Here is a 25694-nt window from a genome sequence, read left to right as displayed (position 1 = left end):
ATATCTAATAGTTTTAAATAATATAATTTAAATATATATTCTTTTTATAATTATAAAATGAGTTTGTGTTTTAACAATTACTACTAGAGAGTTCATTTTATAGGTTTCATTTATTTTCTTTCTGAAATGACTCCAAATTAAATGAGTATACTCTGCAGTGTGGAATTAAAGTAAAAATGTGAAATATTAAGGAGGATTTAAAAAATAATTTCTTAAATTAAAACATTTAGAGATAGCAATTACCAAATATATTCATTATATACCAAATACCACTTTTAAGTTCTCATCTATTTCAAGAAATTATAATTTTCTGCAAAGCTATTAAAATATTAATACCTGAGTTATACTACCAAAAATTATAATGTAAATGATTTACAAAAGTCTCAGATCAGGAACTGTCCAACTTCTCCAGGTGGTTTTACATAATAAAATTTAAAGGATCTCTTTCAAGTCTTGCACATTACATTGATGTTTGAAATTTAAATTTTTGTAAGTTTAACTGCGACTTTATAACATTTGAAAGTGATGTCATGACAGTGAGATCTTTCCAACAGAAAAACACTGAAAATATATGTAAGGAGACATCTCTTTGACATTAAAAATAGATGATTAAGAAAAACAAGAGTAGCTCATACCTGTAATTCATGACATGAGCCATTCAAGAAGTGCAGATTAGAGGTTAATTGTTTCTATTTTTTTCTATTTAATTTACTTTTTCTTTAAATCTGATTTAGAGTTTGTTTTCCCTGACCTTTCATTTTTATTTTTAATTATTTTTTGCCAGTCCTGGGCCTTGAGCTCTATCCTTGGGCTTTTTCAAAGCTAGAATTCTACCACTTGAGCCACAGTACCACTAATGGCTTTTTTTCTATGTATGTGGTACTGAAGAATTGAACCCAGGTCTTCATTCATGCTAGGCAAGCACTCTACCACCAGGTCAAACTCCTGGCCCCGAACTTTTATATTTTAAATTTCATTTCATTATATCAAGTAAGTATACAAACATTGCCAATCAACAAATGAGTTTATAAATACAATGAGTCGTGGTCAATGTCACCCTTTTCATTCTCCCCCATCCCTCCCAACCTAACCTCTCAACTCAGTTTCTTAATTTCATAGGATATGCTTTGACAGTTATGATGGTGTCTTTCCTCTTTCCTATTTTGTTAGTCTATTCCCCACTATCAGAAGTCCCCACCTTTCAAGGAACAATTTAATGATGTTAAAGGCAGACTGGATAAAAAGAAGAAAACACTATCTTTAAAATAACTGAAGTAGGGGCCGGGAGTTTGGCCTAGTGGTTGAGTGCTTGCCTAGCATGCATGAAGATCCAGGTTCAATTCCTCGGTACCACATACATACAAAAAAGCCAGAAATGTTGCTGTGGCTCTAGTGCGTTAGCTTTGAGAAAGCCCATGTCAATGCTTAGGCCCTGAGTCCAAGCCCCAGAACTGGCAAAAAAAATAATAACTGAACATCTGCTTAATATATGTCACAGCATGAAATGGAAGCAACAACAAAACTCCTTTAGCTATGGGGATTGTGAAAGTTATAGACTGGCCACTGAAAATATATTAATAAAATGATGGATAAAGTATTGAAATGCCTCATATTCTATCTGTAAAACAATTCTAAGAATCTGGATACTATGAAATGATCATTTCATTGTACTTCAGAATAGCATGCTTATCCCTATATTAGAACTATCTCAAAATTAGGAAGTCCTTAGTCTTGATAGAAACTAATAATACTGGGAAGGAATAGTCTCAAACTATCTGCTGTTTTACTATTTTCTGAGGAAATGCTTTATGCTTCCTTAAAATGTATCAACTAAATAATAGCAACTAACCAAGGCAAGGAAATTCAAGCATTCTCTCTGTATTGAACCTGACTTCTCTCGGATCATGTCTTACCCTTACCCTTGTTGAATCTCTGTCAGCTCTGATCTGCTAGCCTTACTTATGGATTGAGAAGTGATGTTAAGATCTGTGTGACAAAGCTTGAACATTCTCAATAAATGGTCTTTGTTATTTATAATTCAGTACTTTTAAATTTCTTTTTAAGCAATAATTCTAAGAGTTGTGACTATTTTGCTGGCTCTCACAATTTCATTGCCAGACTAGACTGTTCTTGAGAAGCATGGTGGCACATATCTACATTCCAAGTAGCCTCACTCTGAGATCTGAAAATCATTATTTCTAACCCATCCTGGGCTACATGACGACAGACAACCGTAAATATTAATAGAAATGCCAAAATAAATAAAAATGAAAATGGAGACATTAAAATTAAAGATGCAGAAAAGACAATCATGCAGATCTTAAGGAAATACAAAATACTTCATACAGCCAAAGCATCATGAGTCAAAAAAAACTCTGGTGTTAATATCTGTACCAAAGTACCATAAGCTTAAGGTAGTGGCACAAAAATAAACACACACACACACACACACACACACACACACACACACACATACTCACACATACTAGAATAAAGTAAAAGACCCAGAAGTAACATTATGGGCCTGCTGAGGTTTTAGAAAACATTGCCCAAAATGTATATTGGGGAAAAGAACCTATTCAACAAATGGACTTGATAAACTGTATATCCACATGTGATGGTGAAGAAATATCTTCATGTTTTATGCTTTATTGCCTGACAGAATCTAGATTACTGTGCAGACCTCAAGTATAGAGACAGGTAGGAGAAATACTAAAATATATAGATGACTACCAACAATTTCTTCGGTAGGATTTCAATAATCCCATTATTAATAGAGCATATTGGTAAATGACACTGTGAAAAATTGAAAAGAAAATAATTGGTAACCTAAAAAGGCAGGCTACTGAATGAGAAAATCTTTACCAGTTATACCTCTGATGAGGGACTGACAAGACTATAGGAAGAGCTCCAAATAAACAAAACTCCTAATCTACATACAATAGCTCAAAACAGTAGTCCTATCTACTGAGTGTGATGTAAATCACAGTTTGAACTCAGCCTATGTAGAAAAATTTAAGTTGGACACCAGTGGCTCAATTGAGAATTATGATTCAATGCCAGCCTGGCCACTAAAATCTGTAAGACTCATCTGCAATTAACCACCAGAAAACCGGAAGTAGCAATGTGGCTTAAGTGCTGGAGCACTAGCCTTGAGCTGAAGAATTCAGGGACAGTGCCCAGGCCCAGAGTTTAAGCCCCATGACTAACAAAGAAAAAAAAAAGAAAAAGAAGAGAAAAGAAAAAGAAAAAATTTGAAGGAGACTCTCTCAATCTGCAACTGGGTGCATTGATGCTTGTCATGCATAGTAATATGAGGAAACTGCTGGCCCAGGAATAAATTCCGATTCTACTTTCAAAAATAAATGGCATAAAAAAGGTGTGGAGGCATGGTTCAATAGAACAGTACATTTTTATCTAGTACCAGGCCATGAGTTCAGTCCTCAGCATTTTTACAAATACCCGCTCCTCCTGCAAAACAGGGAAAAGAAAACCCAACAAAACTCCTTCCAATTCCTGTTTGTATTCCTAGCTATTTTGGAGGCTGCAATCAAAGGTAGCACAGTCTAATTCTAGGCAGACTAAAAAGTTGATGACACCCCCTTCACACACCGTAGCTGCAGGTAGTTGCACATGCCTCTCATTCCAAGATATATTGAAAGGTGTTTATGACAGGAATTCTGTTCCAAGCCAGCTTTGGAAGGAAAGTTGGTGACATTCCATCTCCAGAGCGGAATGTTGGATGTAGTGACCCAAGAAAGCCAGGGAAGCTAATGTAGGTAGCTAAAGCTCATTTTTCAAACTTTGAACTAGAGACAAGATGATCATCTTAGCTACTTGGAAGATGGAAATCAGAAGGATTGTAGTTCAAGGACACCCAGCAAAAACATTATGGAGTCTGTCTAAATAACTAAGATGTATGTGTGATGTGTAAGTAGTAGGATCATGGTCTAACTTTTCCCTGGGAGAAAATGAAGAGACTTATCTTTAAAAAAAGTAAAGCAAACAGGCACTGGGGTTATACTTCAAATGGTAGCATACCAATGTAGGAAATGCAGTTCCATGTCGCAAACACACAATGACCTAAGATATAAAATTAAATAAATATAGAGTTGCTTAACATAAGCACATAGATATTCACCATGAAAGGAAAGGAAAATTAAAACAAAAATTGAATTATCAGAATTATCAAAATAAAAATGAATGAAGCACCATCAAAGATGAATAAAACAAAATATCATCCTGTATCACTGCTGGGAATATGAAACTAGAAAACTATTACTATTCTAGGAAATAGTCAGGCCTTTTTAATTAAAATATTCATGGACATATGCATATACATATGCATATTGTTGTTGATGTTTTTACCATGAGCATTCTCCAGTAATAGCACTCCTGGAATTTTACTCCAGTGAAAAAAGGACGTTTGCACATACAAAAACAACATGTATATGAATATTTATAATGACTTTATATGTAACAGGAGGCAAATAAATAGTGGAGCACTTGTAGAATACTGCTCAGCATGAAGAAATGAATGACTGATATCTGAATTTTTGGGGAATTTACAGGGAAATGTTTGAAATGGCAAACAAGTAATTTCCAATGGTCATATAATATCTATAATTCCACTTATAAGATCTTCCAGTATGACAAAATGTTAGACATGGAAGAGTGATGTGGAGCAAAGGAAATGGGGATTGATAGCAGGAAAAATTTGCATGTTGTCATGGATGGGCAAACTGAGGGTCATTTTGAAGTTAGAATCATCCAATAATTTGTTATGGTGGATACAGCTATTAATTAACCACAGAGCATGAACCAATGAAACATGACTAAGGATGATGAACCATACAATGATGAATATTTATCTGGTAATTTTATGTTGTAGTTGTGCATAATATTCTCACTGGGGCTAACTGAACATAACTTTAAAACACATCTCTACCTCTTACTCTTTGTGTGTGTTCGTGTGTGTGTGTGGGGGGGGGTGTGGGTGTGTGGGTGTGTGGGTGTGTGATGGGGCTGGACCTGGGCTTTTTCTCTGAGCTTAATGCTACACCCTACCCCTTGAGCCACAGTGCCTTCTCTGGTGTTCTAGTGGCTAACTGGGGATAAGATTCTCACAGACTTTTATACCCAGGCTGGCTTTGAACCACAGTCCTCAGATCTAAACCTCCTGAATAGCTAGGGCAACAGGCATGAGCCACTTTGCTCCTCTTACAATTTTTAAACTGCACATGACTCTAAGATTCATTCAATAAAATTTCAGTTTTTAATTGCAGCCCTGATCTTAGCCTAGACCCTTTCTCAAATCATTCTATTTTAAAAGTCATTAACAACATGTAGAATTATTTGGAAAAGTTAGTGGGCTAGTTCATGTTGCTAATCTTTTCAAGCTAAGATTTCAGAACCATTTCCATCCTCTCTCCTATAAATTATAAATGTTACTTTGGACAGATTATAGTGCATGCTTGGCCCTTGGTGACTTATGAAAATAATGTGTCTTTTGAAAATACCACAGGCAAAATATGGAGGAAAGACCCAAATCAATAAATTTTATTCTCAATATGTCTAAATCTAAACAAATTTAAAAATTTTAATTGTAAATTTTCATTTTTATTTTGTTTCCCATTAATATGGAAATTTTCACATTTACACACATGTGATATTTATTTGTGTCTTACTCCTGGCTTCCCACTCTGTTAAGAACAATGAAAAATAGTTCAGTTACTTATTTCTCTTTCTTGCATAAAATGTGTTATCTGTTTCTAATCAACTCCAGATTATAGAAATAGGGATGTTTCTCTCCTTTCATTTGATGCTTTAGAGTACTGTATCTTTTAAAAAGTTTTTCAGCCATTTACTCATAGTTTCTGCCATTTCCTGAAAACAATATATATGCTGTTAATACCTGTTGAAATTTCAAAATATCATCAATTTTACTAACATTCCCCCCTTTTATTGTTTTCTTTATATTAACAATGTTACTAACATTATCTTCAATAACTGGTACATAAGAATCCTGAACTATTTTACTGTGTTTAGCTATATTGAAGATTTCTTTTAACTGTTTTCTCATGATTAAGGACTTATTTGCTTGATTTGCAATAGAGCAAAACCTAGATGCATAAGGCCATATAGTATGACGCTAAATGAAAGGACCACTAGGATATAGAAACAAAAGCCATATAATGAGCGATTCTTGTCCTTAAAGTACTATGTTATCTCTCATCTCTTTTGCTATCCCTTGATTATCTCATATTGTTACAGTATCTTACTTTGTTATCAGATATATTGGAAATATTTGTATTTGGTTATTTGAAATTGGATAGGGAAGGGGGGAAAACAAGATGAAGGGTGGGGTTGGGGGGGAGGGAAATGGGGACCAAGACATGAGAAAGGGTATCAATGTACGTGAATTAATGTACCTTCTATCTGGCAAATATAATGTAACCCTTCTATTAATTACAATAAAAATATATGAAAAAAAGAATGAGCATATTGAGGACTTTTCTAAAGGTTTTGTTTTCAATGTCTGGTAACATATATATTTATTAACAATTTTATTTCATTCTACTTTATATTTAAAAGAGTAATTGGGAAAATAAGAATTGTAATATATTTAAATTGTTCTCTACATGCTAGTATGACTAAATTATAATAGTTTGTTAACCTTTCTGGAGATTTTTGTTACGTATCACATTACACAATAAATATAATGCTAAAAGCAATTTTATCTTATCTAAAATCAAAATGATCTGCAGTCTATACCAATACTATAACTTCTCTCTGTTTGACAAATACTATAGTATGTTTTTGTTATTGAAATCTTATTGAAAAGTGATATCCTTTGGTTTATTTTAATTTAATTTAATTTTTGTTTTTGTTGGTCATGGAATTTGAACTCTGGGCCTGGGCACTGCCCCCGAACTCTTCAGAACAAGGCTAGTGCTCTACAATTTGAGCCATAGTGCCACTTTTTGTTTTCTGATGGTTAATTGGAAATAAGAGTTCATGCACTTTCCTGGCTAGGTTGGCTTTGAATCGGCATCCTCAGATCTCAGCCTCCTGAGGTTTACAGGTATGAGCCACCGCACCCAGATTATTATTTTTCAAATATTTTATTGTAATTAATAAAAGGGTTTCATGATATGCCAGATAGAAGGTGCATTAATTCACACACATTGATACCCTTTCACATGTCTTGGTCCCCATTACCCTCCCACACCCTCCCCCATGTTGGTTTTCCCCCCTTCCCTATCCAAAATACACATACATTTGTTATATAAGATATTTCATTGTGATATTTCAACACACACACACACACACACACACACAAAATGTACTTTGAATAAATTCATGTCCTTCAATGCATTCCCATTCTGTTCCTACCTCTATCAAACAGACTTTGATTAATTTCATTAAGTTTTAAACATGCACACACATATACAAATATGCACACCCACAAAGTATACTTTCATCTTTTTCTTTTTTTTTATCTTTTTCTTGAATACTTTTGATGCAGCAAAATTTCCCATCATTCTTATCCATAAAGTATTTCAAATGCTACTGATTGCCTGAGGCTAGCAGCTCACTAATCCCCCTATATATCACTGTGATAATAATTAAAGAAAAAATCTGAGACCTGGAAATTTGTGGATTAAAGCCAGCCAGGACAAAAAGGTCTGAGACACTATGTGTAACAATCAGCTAAAAGTCAAATTGAATTTGTGGCTCAATTGGTAAATTACCAACAATGATGGAAAATGAAATATGTAATAAATTCAAGTCCACTATTTGCTATTGATTATATATATACATATATATACTAAAATATATATGACATATCAGAATATATCTTAGATATATTTTAATAAGTTAATAAAATACATAATAAATGTGTGCATATACTGTATAATGAAGTAAATTTATACTCAATATGGTGTAGTTGAAATGTGAATAAACAAATGATTTTTCATTGGGATTGTATTAAAAATGTTAAGAAAACACTGAGGAAATAAAATATAGGCTGTTAACATGTCACTAAGTGTAATATTGATTGACATGCCTAATTCCTTTTTATGAGGATTGAAGACAAAACTCATAATATGAAACATTTTAAATATTAAATTGTTGTTAGTGGTAAATTAAAATCTTCACTATGTAAACTACTTTAAACACACAATGAATTTAAGATTAAGACATAAATCTTACTTGAGAATATTTATTTCAATAATGGATAACTATTGTGTTGATATAACAGGAACAAAATTATTCAGTCTAAACTGCTGAAGGCTGTGATTACTCAGTCTTTAGTAATACACACACGTAAAATGCAGAGCTAGTTGTTTTGCTTAGATTATGTTACATGTTTACTTTCAAGCATGCCTCACATGTGGATATAGCTGCAAACAAGTCAAAGAAATTAGTGAGTTACAAGGTAGACTATAATTGCACAAATATTAAAATGGTGTGCCTTAGTGCCTTCCAACAAGTAAATAAATTAGTAAAAAAATAAAATAATATATCTCAAACTGTAAGAAGTTTATCGATAGAATGATTGTATATACCAGTTAGAAATAGCTTTTTACTCCAGCACCCTTACAATTTTTCCTTTCTTCTTCTTCTACTACTACTACACACACCCCCCCACACACACTGAATTATTTCTTTGACATGCAATGCAAGGAATTTTTTTTTTGTCTAAGTAGTTAGTTGTGTTGGAAACATGTTGAGGAGAGCTAGCATTCAATATTAATGAGAACATTAATAAGTACTAACATTTCATATACTATATTGTTTGAAAACTTCTATCTAATATAGACTCAATTTTACACATTCAGTTAAGAGAATCTAAAATAATTTAAACTTTTGTGTTCTTCCAACTACAGTGTTAATTTTTTATCGGATTTCTGCAAAATCTGATGCTCAATAAATTTATTAAATAACTGATTACTAAACAAAACTAATGTTATTTAGAAATGGACGGTGTAATGGAGTTCTGAGTTAATTATTAAAATGATTTTTCTGAACATATTACAACTTTTAAATCAGATTTGTTTTGAAATTTTATTCTAAAATAATTGTCAAATTCATTAAAAACCAACACAGAGAATGTATCAAATATCAGTTATTAAATATTGACTCATCTATCTGTAGTTAATATATCAAACTATGTACAACACTTAAGAGGCCAAATACATAGTGCAAACAAGAAAGATAATTCCTATATTTTAAACTTCTTTAAATATATAATTGTTTGAGGGAAGTATGTGGCTCTTGTCTCTAAATTTAGCTACTTAGTTACAATGCTAAAAATGTCTCACCAATGTCCTGTAGATGGGCTGCAGAAACAACTCTGAAGCAGTGCCTATCTTCAGTAAGTTTCTATACTCCATCTTCATATTCACTTTATTATTATCCTCAGAATTTACTGTCCTAGTTAATATCATTCATAATGTCATTACTTAACAGATCGATCATTGTCTATAAATTACTTAATTATCATGCTTTCAGCATATTTTAATGTATTCTATTCTGGATGATACCTGTACATGCAAATCCAAAAGACCTTTATGCTTTTCTATTTTTATACCACTCTTCAATAAATTGAACACCTGCACCCATGCAGAGAGCCCACAGGACAACTAAGGAGTAAGTACAAAAGTTTTCTTTCTCCTTTACATCTTGTGATAATACAGTGATATGGACTGATTTTTAATTATGTCACTAATCAGTAGTACTTTCATTCAGTGAGTAAATCTGTAATAAAGGTTTCACACTAGACACAGAAGTTAATACTAAAATCAGACGCTTACCCACTGGTTCCTTCTGGTTCTGAAAGAGAATCTTGCTGTTACTTCCATCCATATTTGCCATGTTAATTGTATTTCCATCTGTCCAGTAGAGTTTCCTTAATTCATAGAAATATAGATTAAATGGATTAGATGTAGACATTCTTGTGAAATAGACAGATACATTAAGGAACGTAGTAAACATTAAAATGTATTATTGGCTCAGGATTAATCTTTTTTCAGAAAGGCCTAAAATGATCAAGCCACTTGTTGACTATATCCTACCTGTTTGCCTGGAAAGAAACCACTACACTTACTTATGCATGTCACTGCTGCAAAACTACCTTATTCCTTTTTTTCCTTCTACATTTAAAAATGAATACAGTGAATAAAGTTAATTATTTAATTTTATGTAGTTCATCAAGATTTAAACCACCTAGTCATGACTCTCTAAAAGACTGGAAAATCTGATCTACCCAGCAGTATTGTCCCACATGCAGAAAATACTAATGACTGACAATCAAGCTGAAATAAATGACTGATCTCACATCTCCTTTTATTCTGAACTGTCATTCCTGGAAGCATAAATTAAGAGGTTAAAATGAATAGATTTTGCAAGCAGAAGTCTGTAATCAAGCATTTTAAAAACTATATATTCAAATTTGTCTTTTATTCTATGGCTAGTTTGTACATATTTTCTGAAATAAACATACATTTATATAATATCGGAAAGTATGAAATTTTATGGGAAAACTTAAAAAAATACTCATACTTTACCCCCTGACTGGGTGAGCTGCAAGACACTGTGGTTTATCAATCCCATGGATAATTGAGGTTTTCAAAGAGCCATCTAACCGGGCCACATTAATTTGTGTTTCATCAAATTCTGAACTAATCCAGTATAAATTACGTGAGACCCAATCCACTGCCAGCCCTCTGATACTCTGAATGTCTGCAAAGTAGGAAAAAGAAAATTAAAGGTGAATGAAATTTCTCATTGGTCTTGATTTTCAAGCAAGTTATTTTCTGTCTAAGGGAAAATTTAATTTACACTTTAATTTGTTATCCAAAATTGTACAAGATTGTAATCTCATTCCTTTATCAACCCATCTTAAAGCATGAATAATCAATGTCTCACTGCAGAGGCATTTGAAAACCTGAAGCAACAATTAGCATTGAAATTACACTAACAATCAATGATTAACTAGCAAAAACTTGGCAGAAGTCTTATTGGTCCAAAGTAAATACAATCTAAATTAGAGTAATAACTCCAGAAGTTAGTAGCTTAAAATTTCTGGTAGGACAGAGGCATTTATTGGCTACCAACAAATGGTGTATTTTATATGTCAATGGGCAATTTCTTACCGAAATGAAATAAAACAATTTACCTTCCCTAAAAATTTACCTGAGTGAAACATCGTTCAAAATAGACATTTAACAGGAATTGAATGCAATAAAAGGGAACAAAAGCATTAAAATCCTTTTAACATTCCTCTAATGTGTCTTCTGCAGGAATTACTGAAGGCTAATTACTTTCCAATACAGCACAATCAAAATGAATATGTGGATGGTATTTCTTAATTATTGAATCAGGCATCTTTATGAATAATAATTGAATTTGGTTTTATAATGGCACATTTTAAATAAGAAATCACAAAGAAGTGTAATAAATGATGTTAAGTAGAAAATCTTTTAAATATTAACATATCAATTTACCTTATTTAGAACCCAATCTATGATATTTCTGTCATCTGCTTTAGTTTTTAACTCTTTTTTTATCTTTTAGCATACTGAGCTCCTAGAATCCTTTATATTTCTGTATTTAACATTTTAAAAAGGGGTTGGGACTGTTGCATATTGGTAGAGTGCTTGCATAGCTTTCACAAAGCCCTGGTTTTGATTCCTTGGTACCACAAACAGAAAAAGCCAGAATTGGTGCTGTGGCTCAAGTAGTGCTAAGTTTAAGAAAGCTCAATACAGTCCCCAGGCCCTGAGTTCAAGCCCTAGGAATGGCAAAAACAAAACAAAACAACAAATTTACAAACCACTTACAGACAATTAAAACAAAGACTGATTTATTACTTCTGAGGAAGAGCCCAATTTTGAGGTCTAATTAAGCTAACATTGTTGCTGGGTCTCAGGCAATGATTCCAGTCAAAACTAAAGCATCTGCCACATAACTCCAGTGGTATTCTGGATCTTTCATTATCATTCTTTTCAAAAAAAGCCAAAACAAAAAGAATCAGAATTTGTTTTCTTGCAAAAGTAAGAAATTATAGACCTATAGACTTTGCCAACTATTTCAGCATTGAAAACAAGCAAAATAATCTTTGTTTTGCAATAGTTTTACTCAGCAACCACAAAATAAAAAAAAATAAATTAAAATAAAACATCAAGGCACAGTGAGTCTCAATACCTCCAGGTCTGTTGTAAATTTGAAAAAAAAAACATAGATTGAAAAGCTTCTATTATATTTGGATTCTTGAAGCTCAAGTGAACTAACTTTTATGTTCAGATTTTTTTTTCATATTTTGAAATGTCTTTCAATCACAGAGCTCTTAGAAAATAGTCTTCATGTTTCCAATGCTTAGATCAACAACCTTTTGACTTTGCAAGGTTTCCTTCATCATTTATTCATTAGTAAACGTGACTATTTTCCAGTCTGAAATTCTTTCCTTATTTAACCTCAAACTTTGGATTTACTTTTGGTTTTAATTATTTATCCTGCTTTTTTGTGAGACAAAAGCAATGCCCCATTTCTATAAAGTTAAACTTTCTTTTTTTAAAGTTTTTTTTAGTGTAATATACAGAGGGGTTACAGTTACATTTGCCAGATAGTAGGTGCATTGCTTCTCAAACATTGATACCTCTTCTCAGTTTTTTCCCCATTTCCCTCCCGTACTGCCAACCAATCATCTTGTTTACTCTTCTTCCCTCTCCTATTTCAAATAATCAAACATGCATACAATATACCAGGTAACTCAGTCAGATATAATAACAATAAGAGATTAAACAAAGGGCAACAAAAGAGAAGAGAAATAACATAGTGCATTAACAACAGTCACACAAGATAAAACTCTTGTTTACATATTCTAGAGATCCTTTTATTTAGTCTCATCCTATATGAATTTGTGAATCTAGATTTTGCATGATCCTCTGCTAGGAGAGTCCTAAATGTGTACTAATTATTACAAGTGAGGGAAACCATTGAAACTATGTTGCTTTGGATCTGACTTACTTCACTTAATATGATTTTTTCCAAGTCTTTCCATTTTTTTTTTACAAATGGGGCAATGTCGTTCTTTCTGATGGCAGCATAGAATTCCATAAGTACCACATCAGAGTGATTTATCCCTTTATTCAGTGTATGTGTACTATCCTTCCTATTCCTCATTCAATTTCTTTTTTGGTTGATATTGGCAAAAATAATAAAATGAGTCTTTTAAATTCCCTAAAATCCATATTCTTTTGGTGCCTTTGCTGTTCAAAGCAATTTAATTTTTTTTGGTTTACTGAATCCCAATTAAAACAATATATTCTATTCTTAAGTTATAAAGCACAGTCAGTAGTGGCTAAAAAACCATAGGAATTTCAGAGAGTATGTGATTTATGCTTGAAATCCTAGCTATTCAGAAGGCTGAAATCTGAGAATTGTGCTCAGAAGCCTGCCTGTATGGGAAAGTTGATGATACTCTTATATTCTATTAACCACCAGAAAAGCTCAGGGCCAACATTCCAAGTCCTGAGTTCAAGTCCTGGGTATGTATTGTGTGTGTGTGTGTGTGTGTGTGTGTGTGTGTGTGTGTGTGTGTGTATGTGTGTGTGCGTGTGTGTGTGTGTATGTGACTTGCCAACTCCACAATTTCATGGTTCATGGTTTGAGCTCTCTTGAGTCCATGTTTATCTTTAATTTGCAATGGAATGTTGCATTTTCCTCTTATAAGCAATAGGTTTCCTCTTCTACGGAACAGGATTAGTTGATGCCAGGTTATTCTTCTAATTACAGCAAATACTTTGAGTTTTGATCTTCACTTTCAGTGTCTTTGAACTATCTAAAAAGTGATACCCAATGTGTTTCTTTTCCCTTGATTTTCTATGTAGCCTGGATATGAAAATCTTCCCAACCTAGCTTTCACACTTTTTAATCAATTACTCTAAACCTCAGTCATACTGACATGTTTTCAGACTGACAAATTTGTCAAAAACTTTTCAAAATTACTTTAGAACTACTTGGATTCCATACTCTACTATGTCTCTACTTGAGCAGTTCTTAACAGTTCTTCAAAAATAGGCCAGATGCTAAGCAATATAATTCTTCAACAACAAAACTATAATCTTTCTCTCATATATCCAAGCAAGAAGATTTTTGCCATTTGCCAACAGTAAGATCATACTGTGTCTGTTCTTGTGTAAATAATGCATTAGTCAAGTGTTATATCACTGCTTTTAATTACTCTTCCCTAGGGAAAGCTCTTTGCTTATTTATTTATTTATGTAGTTAGTTAGTTGCTATTGTTTATTTTCTTGTATTGAATCAGGCTCCTGGCTTGTCCTTTAAGTGGTCAAATTCCAACATGTACCAAATAACACTAATTTATATTGCCATTTCTCTCCCCGCAAATGTAAGCAACATATCATGGAATATTGAATTCTAAGGATAGGTAAACTGAATTATAAATTTATGATGATTACAATGATGATGATCATGATTATGTTGATGATGATGATGATGATGATGATGATGATGATGTTTTGTCTATCATGGGACTTGAACACAGGGCATGCATAATGTTCCTGAACTTTTTCACTCCAAGTTAGCATTCTACCACTTTGAGCTGTGTCCAGGTATTGGTAGTTAGAGACAAAACTATCATGAATTGTCCTGCTTGGGCAGGCTATGAACTGCACTCCTCAGATATCAGCTTCCTGAGTAGCTAGGTTTATAGGCATGAGTCACAGATACCAAACTTAGGAGGCAATTAAATTCAAGGCCTCAAGTATGTTATAGGATGTAAATATATGTGTGCATATATATGTATACACATACACACACATATATATATGTATATATTCACATATATATGCCAGCAAGCTTGATTCTAGATTTCTGCTATTACACTTTTTTCTATCCACTATACTGGAGTTTCTAATGATCAGTGATTAAATGATCTAATAATCAATAGCCAAACCAGAGAATCTTTAGGTAAAAGCAACAAATACGCATATGTTAGAAAAAACTACAAAGGAAAGCAAATGAGAATGGAGAAGTTTATAGAACCATAGGAATACAAATATGCAATACATACAAATATAGATTTATGGCTAATATGAAATTTGTCCTTTCTTTCCTCTATTAATACCCATGTGTAATTGCTCAAGTGAACATGATTTGATGAATTCTCCCAAAGGGTTTGAAGAAAAAAATTATGATGACATATTTGATGGCAATTCCCTCTTAACTCTTGTTTTCAAGTAAGTCAGACAAATAAATAAGGTTAAGTTTTTCAGAATTTTCCACAATTTCAGGAACTCTCACTTCTTGAACTGATACAGATTATATATTCTGAAAAGCTTCTGTTGCCAACAATTCTCTTACACATGGTACACTTTAACTTTCAGATATATGTCAAATCAAAAGCCAGACCAGAGCTTCTTTAGGTATTAGCAACAAATACTCATATGTTAGATGATATGTTCCAAGATATTTAAGGCAAATAACTCAGGTGGGCAATATCAGTGTTTGCCTCAGAAAATAATTTGCTTGGAAAGAAAGCAAAGAGGACATGAGCAGATTGTATTTGAGTCTTACTTGAAAGTTATTTCACATTAGTTTTAGACTAAAGAAGATGAAGAAATAAAGTCTCTGGAGGAGAAGTCCAAGAGAGGTATAACAGTTAAGTGAGAAAATACAGAGGAAGAGTGAAGTCTCCACAGAGTCATTCACAGGGAATCTGAAAGATGGAAAGTTAGAAAAGTACTATTACAGTGGGATTTGAGATTCTTTTATGAGTTCAGAAGCTGAACTGTGAAAAAGTTTGTTTCAAGCTTTGCTGTTACTGGAAAGGGACCCCATTCCTTAACAAGGTTTTACTTTGGAAGAAATAGACAAGCAGTATCATTACATCTGTGAAAAAAAAAATAAAAAACCTGGAAAATCCTTTGCAAAGCTTTTTCCTCCAGCTTCAGGTCCAATTACTCATTCATTCCCTTTGTATTTGTCCTATTTGATATGTCTATAAGTTGTACACATTCTGTTTTAGGTTTGCCTAGTCAACCCTTTTATTATCTCTTACTAGAGCCACAAAAGCAACCAATTAACAATCTCTCAGAGAATACCGTTTCAGTATTGCTATAGGCAAGACTTCTATCCAGAAAAATGGGAAGTGGGGCTTGGCTCAAGGGTAGGGTGGTAACCTTGAGCTGAAGAGTTCAAAGGGACAGTATCCCGGCCGAGCTCAAGCCCCATCGCCCGCAAAAAAAAAAAAAAAAAAAAAAGAAAGAAATATAACATTGAATCTCTGAAGAATCAATTCCAATTTAATTTACCAAAATAGAGCTGAATAGTATAGAAAAGAATATAAAAGGATAAAAGGAACTGTATCAGTTGAAAATTAAATTACAAACATTTTAAAAACAAAAACATATGTGTCTTTTACCTCGTGAAATAACAGTCTCTAATCCAGTTCCATTAATAAAAGCACGTTTAATTGTTTGTGTTTTAATATCTGTCCAGTACAAACGTTCTTCAGAGGCATCGAAGTCTATCACCGTGACGTCATCGATGTCGGGAACTGTGAAGGCCGTGATAAAATTAAAATATGGGTTGTCAATGTCTACTCCACGGATTTCAGACCGCCTTGCATACAGAAGAAATTTTTTCATTTCTAGAAAAGGAAGGGAAATGAAATGATTATCTTACAGAAGCTTAAAAATAGGCTAGACATTAGGTTATCAATTATGCATAATTTGACAGCTTTTTGACACCTAAAAACAGAGTATTTGATGAAAGTGATGCAGAAATTATCTACTTTAAGTTATACAGTAGAAACAAAATAAAACCAATTTAACTTCATGGTACCTTTTTTATTTAGCTAGACATGCCAAGAAATTCTCAGCAATTGATTTGGTCTTAGAATTTCAAGAAAACTTGTGAAACTCACAAGATTTACAAATGTCAAACAACCTATTTATTTATTTATTGCTAGTCCTGGGGATTGAACTCAGGGCCTGGACATTGTCCTTGGAAATTTTTTCTTAAGGCAAGTGCTCTGCCACTTGAGCCAGGGGGACATTTCTGGCTTTTTGTGTGTGTATGTGGTGCCGAGGAATTGAACCCAGGGCTTCATGCATGCTACCACCAGGCTATGCTTCCAGCCAAACCATGTTTATTTATGCTACAAAAATGTAGCACATGCTTTTTAATAAAAATCTAGGAATATTTCGCCATGTTGTCACCTAAATCAAATGAAATGAACACATTACTTTAAAAAAAATTCTATTTTGTCTCCCTTTGACCTATCAAAAGACTCATCATCAGAAAGAACGACATCTCCCCATTTGTAAGGAAATGGAAAGACTTAGAAAAAATATTATTAAGTGAAGAAAGCCAACTCAAAGGAATATAGGCCCAATAGTCTCACTCATTTGTCATAATCAGTAGAAACCTTGGGCTCTTCTAGCAGTCATTTACAATAGAACAAAATCTAGAGACATTAGGCCAAATGGTATGACACTAAATGTAAGGACCTCCAAGATCAGGAAACAAAAGCCATATAATGAGTGACTGTTGGCCTTAATGTACTATGTTATCGCTCATCTCTTTTGTCATCCCTTGGTTATCCCATATTGTTACAATATTTCACCTTGTTATCTGATATATTTTATATGTGCTTAATTGGTTATTTGAAACTGGATAGGGAAGGGGGGAAATCAAGATAAGCGAGGGGAGGGTGGGAGGGAAATGGGAACGTGTCATGAGAAAGGGCATCAATGTTTGTGAAGTTATGCACCTTCTATTTGGTGAATATAATGTATCCTTTCTATTAATCACAATAAAAAAGCAACTTTAAAAAAGACTCATACATTTAAAAGCATACTTATTGTAAATATCTAGTAACTAAATTTTTACAATTTGAGGGGCATTGAATAACTTTACTCTCACAGGAAATCTTGAGATTGTGGAATCATTAAATCAAACAGAAAGACCTACAGTTATTCTATTGCCTCTGCCTTCTTTGACTGCACAGGGATTCGGAACTGCAATTACCATGAAGATTATCAGTGAGCAGGAAGAGTGGAAGAGGATACTTTTGAGGCTGATAGGGATCTTTGGGTATTGTTATTATCTCAGAATTGTGTGGAACTGTTTGGCAGTACTGTGAATTGGACCTCATGTCTCCCTAACACTTTATCACTTGAACCACAACCCCAACCTCATATTTTGGGTTGATATCAGAGCTTAACTTTGCCTGGGTTGGCCTTGAACTCTTAATCCTCCTGTCTCTACATTTAGAATAGCTGACATTACACCTACATATGACCATGCTATTCTGAGTCAGGTTATTTTATAAAATTCTAGCCTCTTGGAACAAATATTCAGCATTAATTTCTAGTAATTCTATTTTCTGTCCTTAAAATGAATAGATACTTTATCCTCATACAAAAATATTGATAAAAGTATATATAATTTTGTTTGTATATAATATCATTTTTTAAGTTTAAATGTTTATTCTACCACTGAAGTGTGAACACCGGGTTCAGAAGTTCTATAGTGCCTTGTCAGATAGGCACTCTACCATCTCTAGCCCAGTTTAAATATTTTGAAAGGAACCTTCCTGAGTTATATATTTTATTCATTTTTTTTACTCTCGGGTTGATAAGCTCTTACAAAATGGTTCTAAAATGACTTTGGAATAAGAACAGGAGATTAAAGCTAGTAAATATACCTTTGTTGTGCAGGTTACCTACATCATTATTTTCTGATAATGTACTTCCTCTTACAAATTTCCCTGTACTGCAGAGATAAATTTTGCTAACATCCCAAATAAGAAAGTTGCAAGAAAAAAAATGAATAAGGTAATAAATAGCAAAGTGTAAGCTATCATATATTTAAAGAGTTTGTCAGTCTCACTGAAGTAGGTGAATCATCAGTATCTGCCAGAAATAGAAACACCTAAAATGTATTTTTTAAGATGTTAAAAAAAAAACTCTTATACTTGACTAAGAGTAAGATCTGAATGCTAATACAACTTGTGAGAATTCAATTTGGTTTTTAGACAGGTAGTGTGAGAAATTTACCATAGCAGGTCTTCTTGTCTGAGGAAAGCTTCATCAAGTGGGGGCAAGCACAGGCTGCACTCCTGTTGTGATGAATCAGACACATGTGAGAGCACGGGCCTCTGCCTTCATTGGCTGCACAGGGATTGGGAGCTGCAATTACAGTAAACATTAGCAGTGAGCAGGAAGAGTGGATGAGGTTACCTTCGAGGCTGATAGATGTTATTCATTTAATAACTGAAAGGAAAATTTCCTAGGTACTCCCCAATACTAGGGTCATCAATATGACAACACTAGGACAATCAGAAAAAATCCTTATGTGGCTGAAAAGAACAACTTAGGTAACTTTCTCTGATATGACAAACATGAGTCCGATGATTTTAGAAACAAAGATGGATTTCATCTAAGAACCCATCAGTAATCATTATTATATATACAATTATATTTTACAGATAGATAGATAGATAGATAGATAGATGCATGCCCTATATGTAAATATATATATATATATGTGTGTGTGTGTGTTGTGTGTTGTGTGTGTGTTTGTGTGTGTGTGTGTGTGTGTATGTGTGTGTGTGTGTGTGTGTGTGTATACATATACAATGAACTCAGGCCAACCTAGATATTGAGAGTTTTGATGAGTGTCCTTATTTTCCTAACCTAACATACAAGCTTGTCTCTTGCCTTAGGCCAGAATTCTAAAAAGTTTTTCTAGGAAAGTGGGGTGGCATGTATACTCAGATCAGGCCATTTCTCTTTTTCACATAATGCAACACCTATTGCAGATAGGCTTCCTTAATCATGAATTAAGTTATTTCTTTCTTGTGATTTTTTTTTAGTTATTCTTTCACTCTGTGATGAACATTTGATGCACATATGGATAACTATTGATTTTTCAGTATGTAAATTGCAAACACTTCATAACATGTTAGAATTTAGAAGAGTGCTAAAGTTTGTAATTCAATGTCTTGTTCTTATTCTCCTGTGTCTCTATGAAATTTTACTGATTGTTTAGCTGTTGTTTGGTGTGCAGTATTTGAAACAGTCCCACTATACAGTCTAATCCGCTCTGGAAAGGTTACAGCCTTCTGAATGCTGGCTTACAGGAGTGCTGAACCATGCTTATGATCTGACTTGTGTTTCTTTCTCAAATTGCATCATAACTTTCTCTCTCTCTCTGTCTCTCCCTCTCTGTCTCTATCTCTGTCTCTCTCTCTGTCTCTATCTCTGTCTCTGTCTCTCTCTGTCTCTGTCTCTGTCTGTGTCTCTCTCTCACTAATTATGAACTATTATTCTCATTCCTTCTTGAAAAATATCCTATCATTAAGCTATATCATCAGACTTTAACTAATAATAATTCTAAATAATCATTTTAAGTGAAGTTTATACATTAGAATAAGATTTTTAGAACTCAGCTACTAAATTGGAACCAGCAATATTGTCTCTTCTGATGCCTCCAGAAAGATATTAGTTTTCAACTAAAAAAGAGTAGCTTTCTAACCAGCTGACTTTGTCTGAGTAGTGACAGGGTTCAGGATATGCTACCTAAAACTATATCATGTTGGCATAATGAAAAAAATGGTGGGAGAGAAGAGGTCTTGCTGACCTTCTCTCCATAGTTTCCTACAACCCAAGGCAGGTCATGAAACCCAGAAAGATTTTGTTTTGAACTTTCTCTGAAGCAGATCAGAGGATTGTCATGTCAGAAATGTCCTCTATGTTCCCAGAAGAAAAGAGGACCCTTATAATGAACAGGAAAGGCCATAGAAAAATGTCAAATAACAGGCTTTGGTAAGTATCACACAACCATTAGATTGGGCCTACTTTATTCGGGCTTATTTGACTTATTTCTAGACAACTGATCATACTTCAATGTACCCAATACAAACATAAACACCCTTTAAACATATCTTTGTATTTTCATTTCCTCAACAAGTTGTTTGTCAATAAAATTTGGCTTAAATGTCTTTATATATTTTTTCTTGTTGATAATTTTTTGTTTGTTATAGTGTCTCCGAATATATAGCCTCAGCAATGACCCTTTGAAGGATAGAAAGAAATTATTTTTTTCTCTCCTATAACATTTAATTCTAGTAAGTCTTCAAAGAACAAAGAGCATAAACTATCAGGGAAAATGGGACCAGGAGTTTGGCCTAATGGTAGAGTGCTTACATAGCATGCACGAAGATCTGGGTTTGATTCCTCAGTACCAGATACATAGAAAAAGCCGAAAATGGTGCTGTGGCTCAAGCGGTAGAGCTCTAGCCCTGAGAAAGCCCAAGGACAGTGATCAAGCACTAAGTTCAAGCCTCAGGATTAGCAAAAAAAAATAATAATAATGGAAGTAATCTAAAGGAGATATTCCAAGTGTGAAGTTGGTAAAAATGTAGCAGAGGGGCTGGGAGTTTGGCCTAGTGGTTAAAGTGCTTGACTAGCATGCATGAAGACCCGGGTTCGATTCCTCGCTACCACATACATAGAAAAAAGCCGGAAGTGGTGCTGAGGCTCAAGTGGTAGAGCTCTAGCCTTGAGAAAGTCCAAGGACAGTGCTTAGGCCCTGAGCTCAAGCCCGGGACTGGCAAAAAAAAAAAAAATGTAGCAGAATACGACAAATAATGTGGATTTAGCAATCCCATATAAAGGTGATAAAATAATACAGTTTGCTATTTAAAAAAATAAAATTAAAAGACTCATATATTTTTTCTCTGAAGAAAATCTATTAGATACAAAATATTAGATATGGAAACATGAAGCAGACATCAGATGTTTCCTTAGTCAAGTCTCCTTTCCAAAGTCCCTCAAATTATCCTCTGTCTTACCTTGTAAACTTTATCTTTTTAAGTAGGAGTCTGAAAAAGTTTGTGAGAACTGAAGAGCAAGTGAAAACTATCACTGTGGGAAAGTTTTGTAGGAGAGAGTGACAATGAAGAAGACACACAGCTCAGACCTGGAAGTTTGCCACACTACTGTGGCACGTAAAAGAAGAAAATTCAAAATTCTCCACACTAAAAAAGTACAAGAAGCAAGAAAAAAGAAAAGAGGAGGGAAGGGAGGGAGGGAGGGAGAAAGGGAGGGAGGGAAGGAAAGGACCAAAACAGGGAGAGAAAAGGAAGGAGATGAGAATGAGAAATAAGAAACAAAGAAAAACAATTTGAAAGAGGGAGAGGGGACAGGAAAAGATTCTAAACATTGAAGCAATGCTTCCTTGTAGAGAAATAAAAGCAAAGGCCATGAGAGTTCAGTGGTATGGATTAAGAATTCACTTTGCATATTATTTTTAGCCCACAATCACATCAGCTATTTTCAGCATGTAAAATTCTTTTCAAAAGCCATAGAGATCCTTTTTATGTGTATAGAAAAATGTTGCATTGACTTTGTTTCCTAGGATCTATATTAATGATGTAGTGTATAATTTAGCATGTTTTGTGTTTCACAACGTGGAAAGATTGACAAATAATTTATATTTTTCACTTTAAATAATACCAATTATCTCTAAGATTTCTATTTGCATATCAAAATACAGTTACCTAATATAATTGCAAAATTAAGAAGTTTGACTTATAACAATTAGTGTATGTGAATAGATTCTAAACTCAGAATTTGGGCACTGTCTCTTGTCTTTTTCACTCAATGTTGATACTTACCAATTCAAGTATAGTATCTTTGTTAGTGTTTTGTTTTTTGTTCCTTTTTGGTAAATAATTGGAGACAAGAGTTTGAAATATTTTCCTTCCTGGGCTGGCTTTGACTATGGTCCTCAAGTTTTAGCTTCTTGAGTAGCTAGTATTATAGGTGTGAAGCACCAATGCCTACTATCATAACACATTTAGATATAAGGCATAGTTTAACAGGTGATATCTGCTGAGCCAAATCAGACCTGCTGTTCTTGTAAATAAAGTTTTATTGGAACATAGTCAGGTGTAACTTTAGCTTGCTTATTTTCTTTTTTTCATATATTTTTATTGTAATTAATACAAGGGTTACAATATATTCACCAGATAGAAGGTGCATTAATTCACATACATTGATACGCTTTCTCATGTCTTGGTCCCCATTTCCCTGCCCCCCACCCTCACCCCTCATCTTGTTTTCTCCCCTTCCCTATCCAATTTCAAATAACCAAATACAAAAATATCCAATATATCAGACAACAAAGTGAGATACTGTAACAATATGAGATAACCAAGGGACAGCAAAAGAGATGAGAGATAACAGTATATTAAGGACAACAATCATTCATTATATGGCTTTTGTTTCTATATCTAGATGTCCTTTCATACTATCGGGCCTTATGTATCTAGGTTCTGCTCCATTGCAAATATCTGCTATGAGAGCCCAAGGCTTCTGCTGATTATGACAAATGAGGGAAACAATTGAGCCTATGTTCCTTTGAGTCTAGCTTACTTCACTTAATATGATTTTTTCTAAGTCTTTTCCTTTCCTAACAAATGGGGCGATGTCATTCTTTCTGACAGCAGCATAGAATTCCATTGTACAAATACCACCTAAGAAAAGCCCAGGGCCAGATGGATTTACAGCTGAATTCTATAAGGTCTTCAAAGAAGAGCTCACACCAATACTCCTCAAGCTTTTCAACAAAATTGAAAATGAAGGCTCTTTACCAAACTCATTCTATGAAGCCGGTATAACCCTCATCCCCAAACCAGACAGAGATTCATTAAAGAAAAAGAACTGTAGACACATTTCTTTGATGAACATTGATGCAAAACTTCTCAACAAAATACTGGCCAACCGTCTACAACAACTCATCAAGAAATTATACACTATTATCAAACAGTATTCATCACAGGGAGGCAAAGCTGGTTCAACATATGCAAATCAACACATCAACAGGAGCAAGGTCAAAAATCACATGATTGTCTCAATAGATGTGGAAAAGACATTTGACAAGATCCAACACCCCTTTATGTTAAAAGCTCTGGAGAAACTAAGAATCCATGGAATATTCCTCAGTATAATAAAGGAACAGGAGATACACTAGGCCTCCTTGGCACAGGTCGAAACTTTCTTAATAAGGTCCAACAATCACAACAATTCAGAGAAAGGCTGGATAAGTGGGACTGCATTAAACTGCAGAACTTTTGTATGGCAAAGGACATAGCTAGTAAATTAAATAGGAAGCCTACAGAGTAGGAGAAGATCTTCACCAACCATACAGCGGACAAAGGACTCATATCTAAAATAAATCAACAGCTCAAAAAATTGAATCACTCCAAAACTAATCTCCAAAGTAACAACAATCCCATTAAAAATGGGCCAAAGACTTAAAGAATCTTCTCTGAAGAAGAAACAAAAATGGCCTATAGACATATGAAGAAATGCTCAACATCTCTGGTCATAAAAGAAATGCAAATCAAAACAACTCTAACATGCTACCTCACTCCAGTTAGAATGGCCAGGATCAGGAAAACGAATAACAACAGATGCTGGAGGGGATGTGGCCAGGAGGGATCACTAGTACACTGTTGGTGGGAGTGCAAACTCGTTCAACCACTATGGAAAGCAGTATGGCAGTGCCTCAAAAGGCTAAACATAGAACTCCCCTATGACCCAGCAATTCCACTACTTGGCATTTATGCAACCATCCAGAAACTAGTGCATACTAAATCCACTAGCACAGCAATGTTCATTGCAGCATTATTCACCATAGCAAAGATATGGAACCAACCCTATATGTCCCTCAGTTGATGAGTGGATCAACAAGATGTGGTATTTGTACACAATGGAATTCTATGCTGCTGTCAGAAAAAAACACATCGACCCATTTGTTAGCAAATGGAAAGACTTAGAAAAAATCATATGAAGTGAAGTAAGCCAGACTCAAAGGAACTTAGGCTCAATGGTTTCTTTCACTTGTCATAATCAGTAGAAATCTTGGGCTCTATTAACAGAGATTTGCAATAGAGCAAAACCTTGATACATAAGGCCATATATTATGAAGCTATTTGAAAGGACCTCCAGGATATTGAAACAAAAGCCATATGAGTGATTATTGTACTTAATGTACTATGTTATCTCCCATCAGTTTTGCTGTCCCTTGGTTATCTCATATTGTTGTATCTCTATTTGTTATCTGATATATTGGATATATTTGTATTTGGTTATTTGAAATTGGATAGGGAAGGGGGGAAAACCAAGGTGGGTGGGTGGGGGGAGGATAATGGGGACCAACACATGTGAAAGGGTATCAATGTATGTGAATTAATGCACCTTCTATCTGGTAAATATCATGTAATCCTTTTATTAATTACATTAAAATATTAAAAAAATAAAGGCTGTGTATGACAAACCCACAGCTAGTATTATACCTAATGGAAAAAAGCTAAAGCCATTCCCTCTAAAATCAGGAACAAGACAAGGATTCCCACTCTCTCCACTCCTCTTTAATATAGTATTTAGAATTCCTAGCCAGAGCAATAAGGTAAGAAGCAAGCATAAAGCTGATCCAAATAGGGAAAGAGGAAATAGAACTTTCCCTCTTTGCAGATGACATGATTCTGTATTTAAATAATCCTATAGACTTCACTCCCAAGCTCCTTGAGCTGATTCAAACCTTTGGAAAGGTTTCAGTATTTTTAATCAGTGTAACATATTGTCTAG

The 25694-nt window shown here is 34.0% G+C and overlaps 1 protein-coding gene across 1 annotated transcript in view; it reads right to left on the bottom strand.

Annotated features, from left to right (window-relative positions):
• Lrp1b (LDL receptor related protein 1B) overlaps positions 1-25694 on the bottom strand; it is a 1652823-nt gene that overhangs the window by 506873 nt on the left and 1120256 nt on the right. The window contains exons 28-31 of the mRNA XM_090342868.1: positions 19095-19226; positions 16454-16681; positions 10575-10749; positions 9822-9916 (exon numbers count right to left, since the gene is read on the bottom strand). Coding sequence (XP_090198994.1) covers positions 9822-9916; positions 10575-10749; positions 16454-16681; positions 19095-19226 — 630 coding nt within the window. The remainder of the gene's footprint in view (positions 1-9821; positions 9917-10574; positions 10750-16453; positions 16682-19094; positions 19227-25694) is intronic.

This window comes from Megascapheus bottae, chromosome 12 (assembly GCF_031878675.1).
Source record: "Megascapheus bottae isolate mThoBot1 chromosome 12, mThoBot2.hap1, whole genome shotgun sequence".
NCBI lineage: Eukaryota > Metazoa > Chordata > Mammalia > Rodentia > Geomyidae > Megascapheus > Megascapheus bottae.
This window is presented reverse-complemented; position numbering and strand designations above follow the sequence as displayed.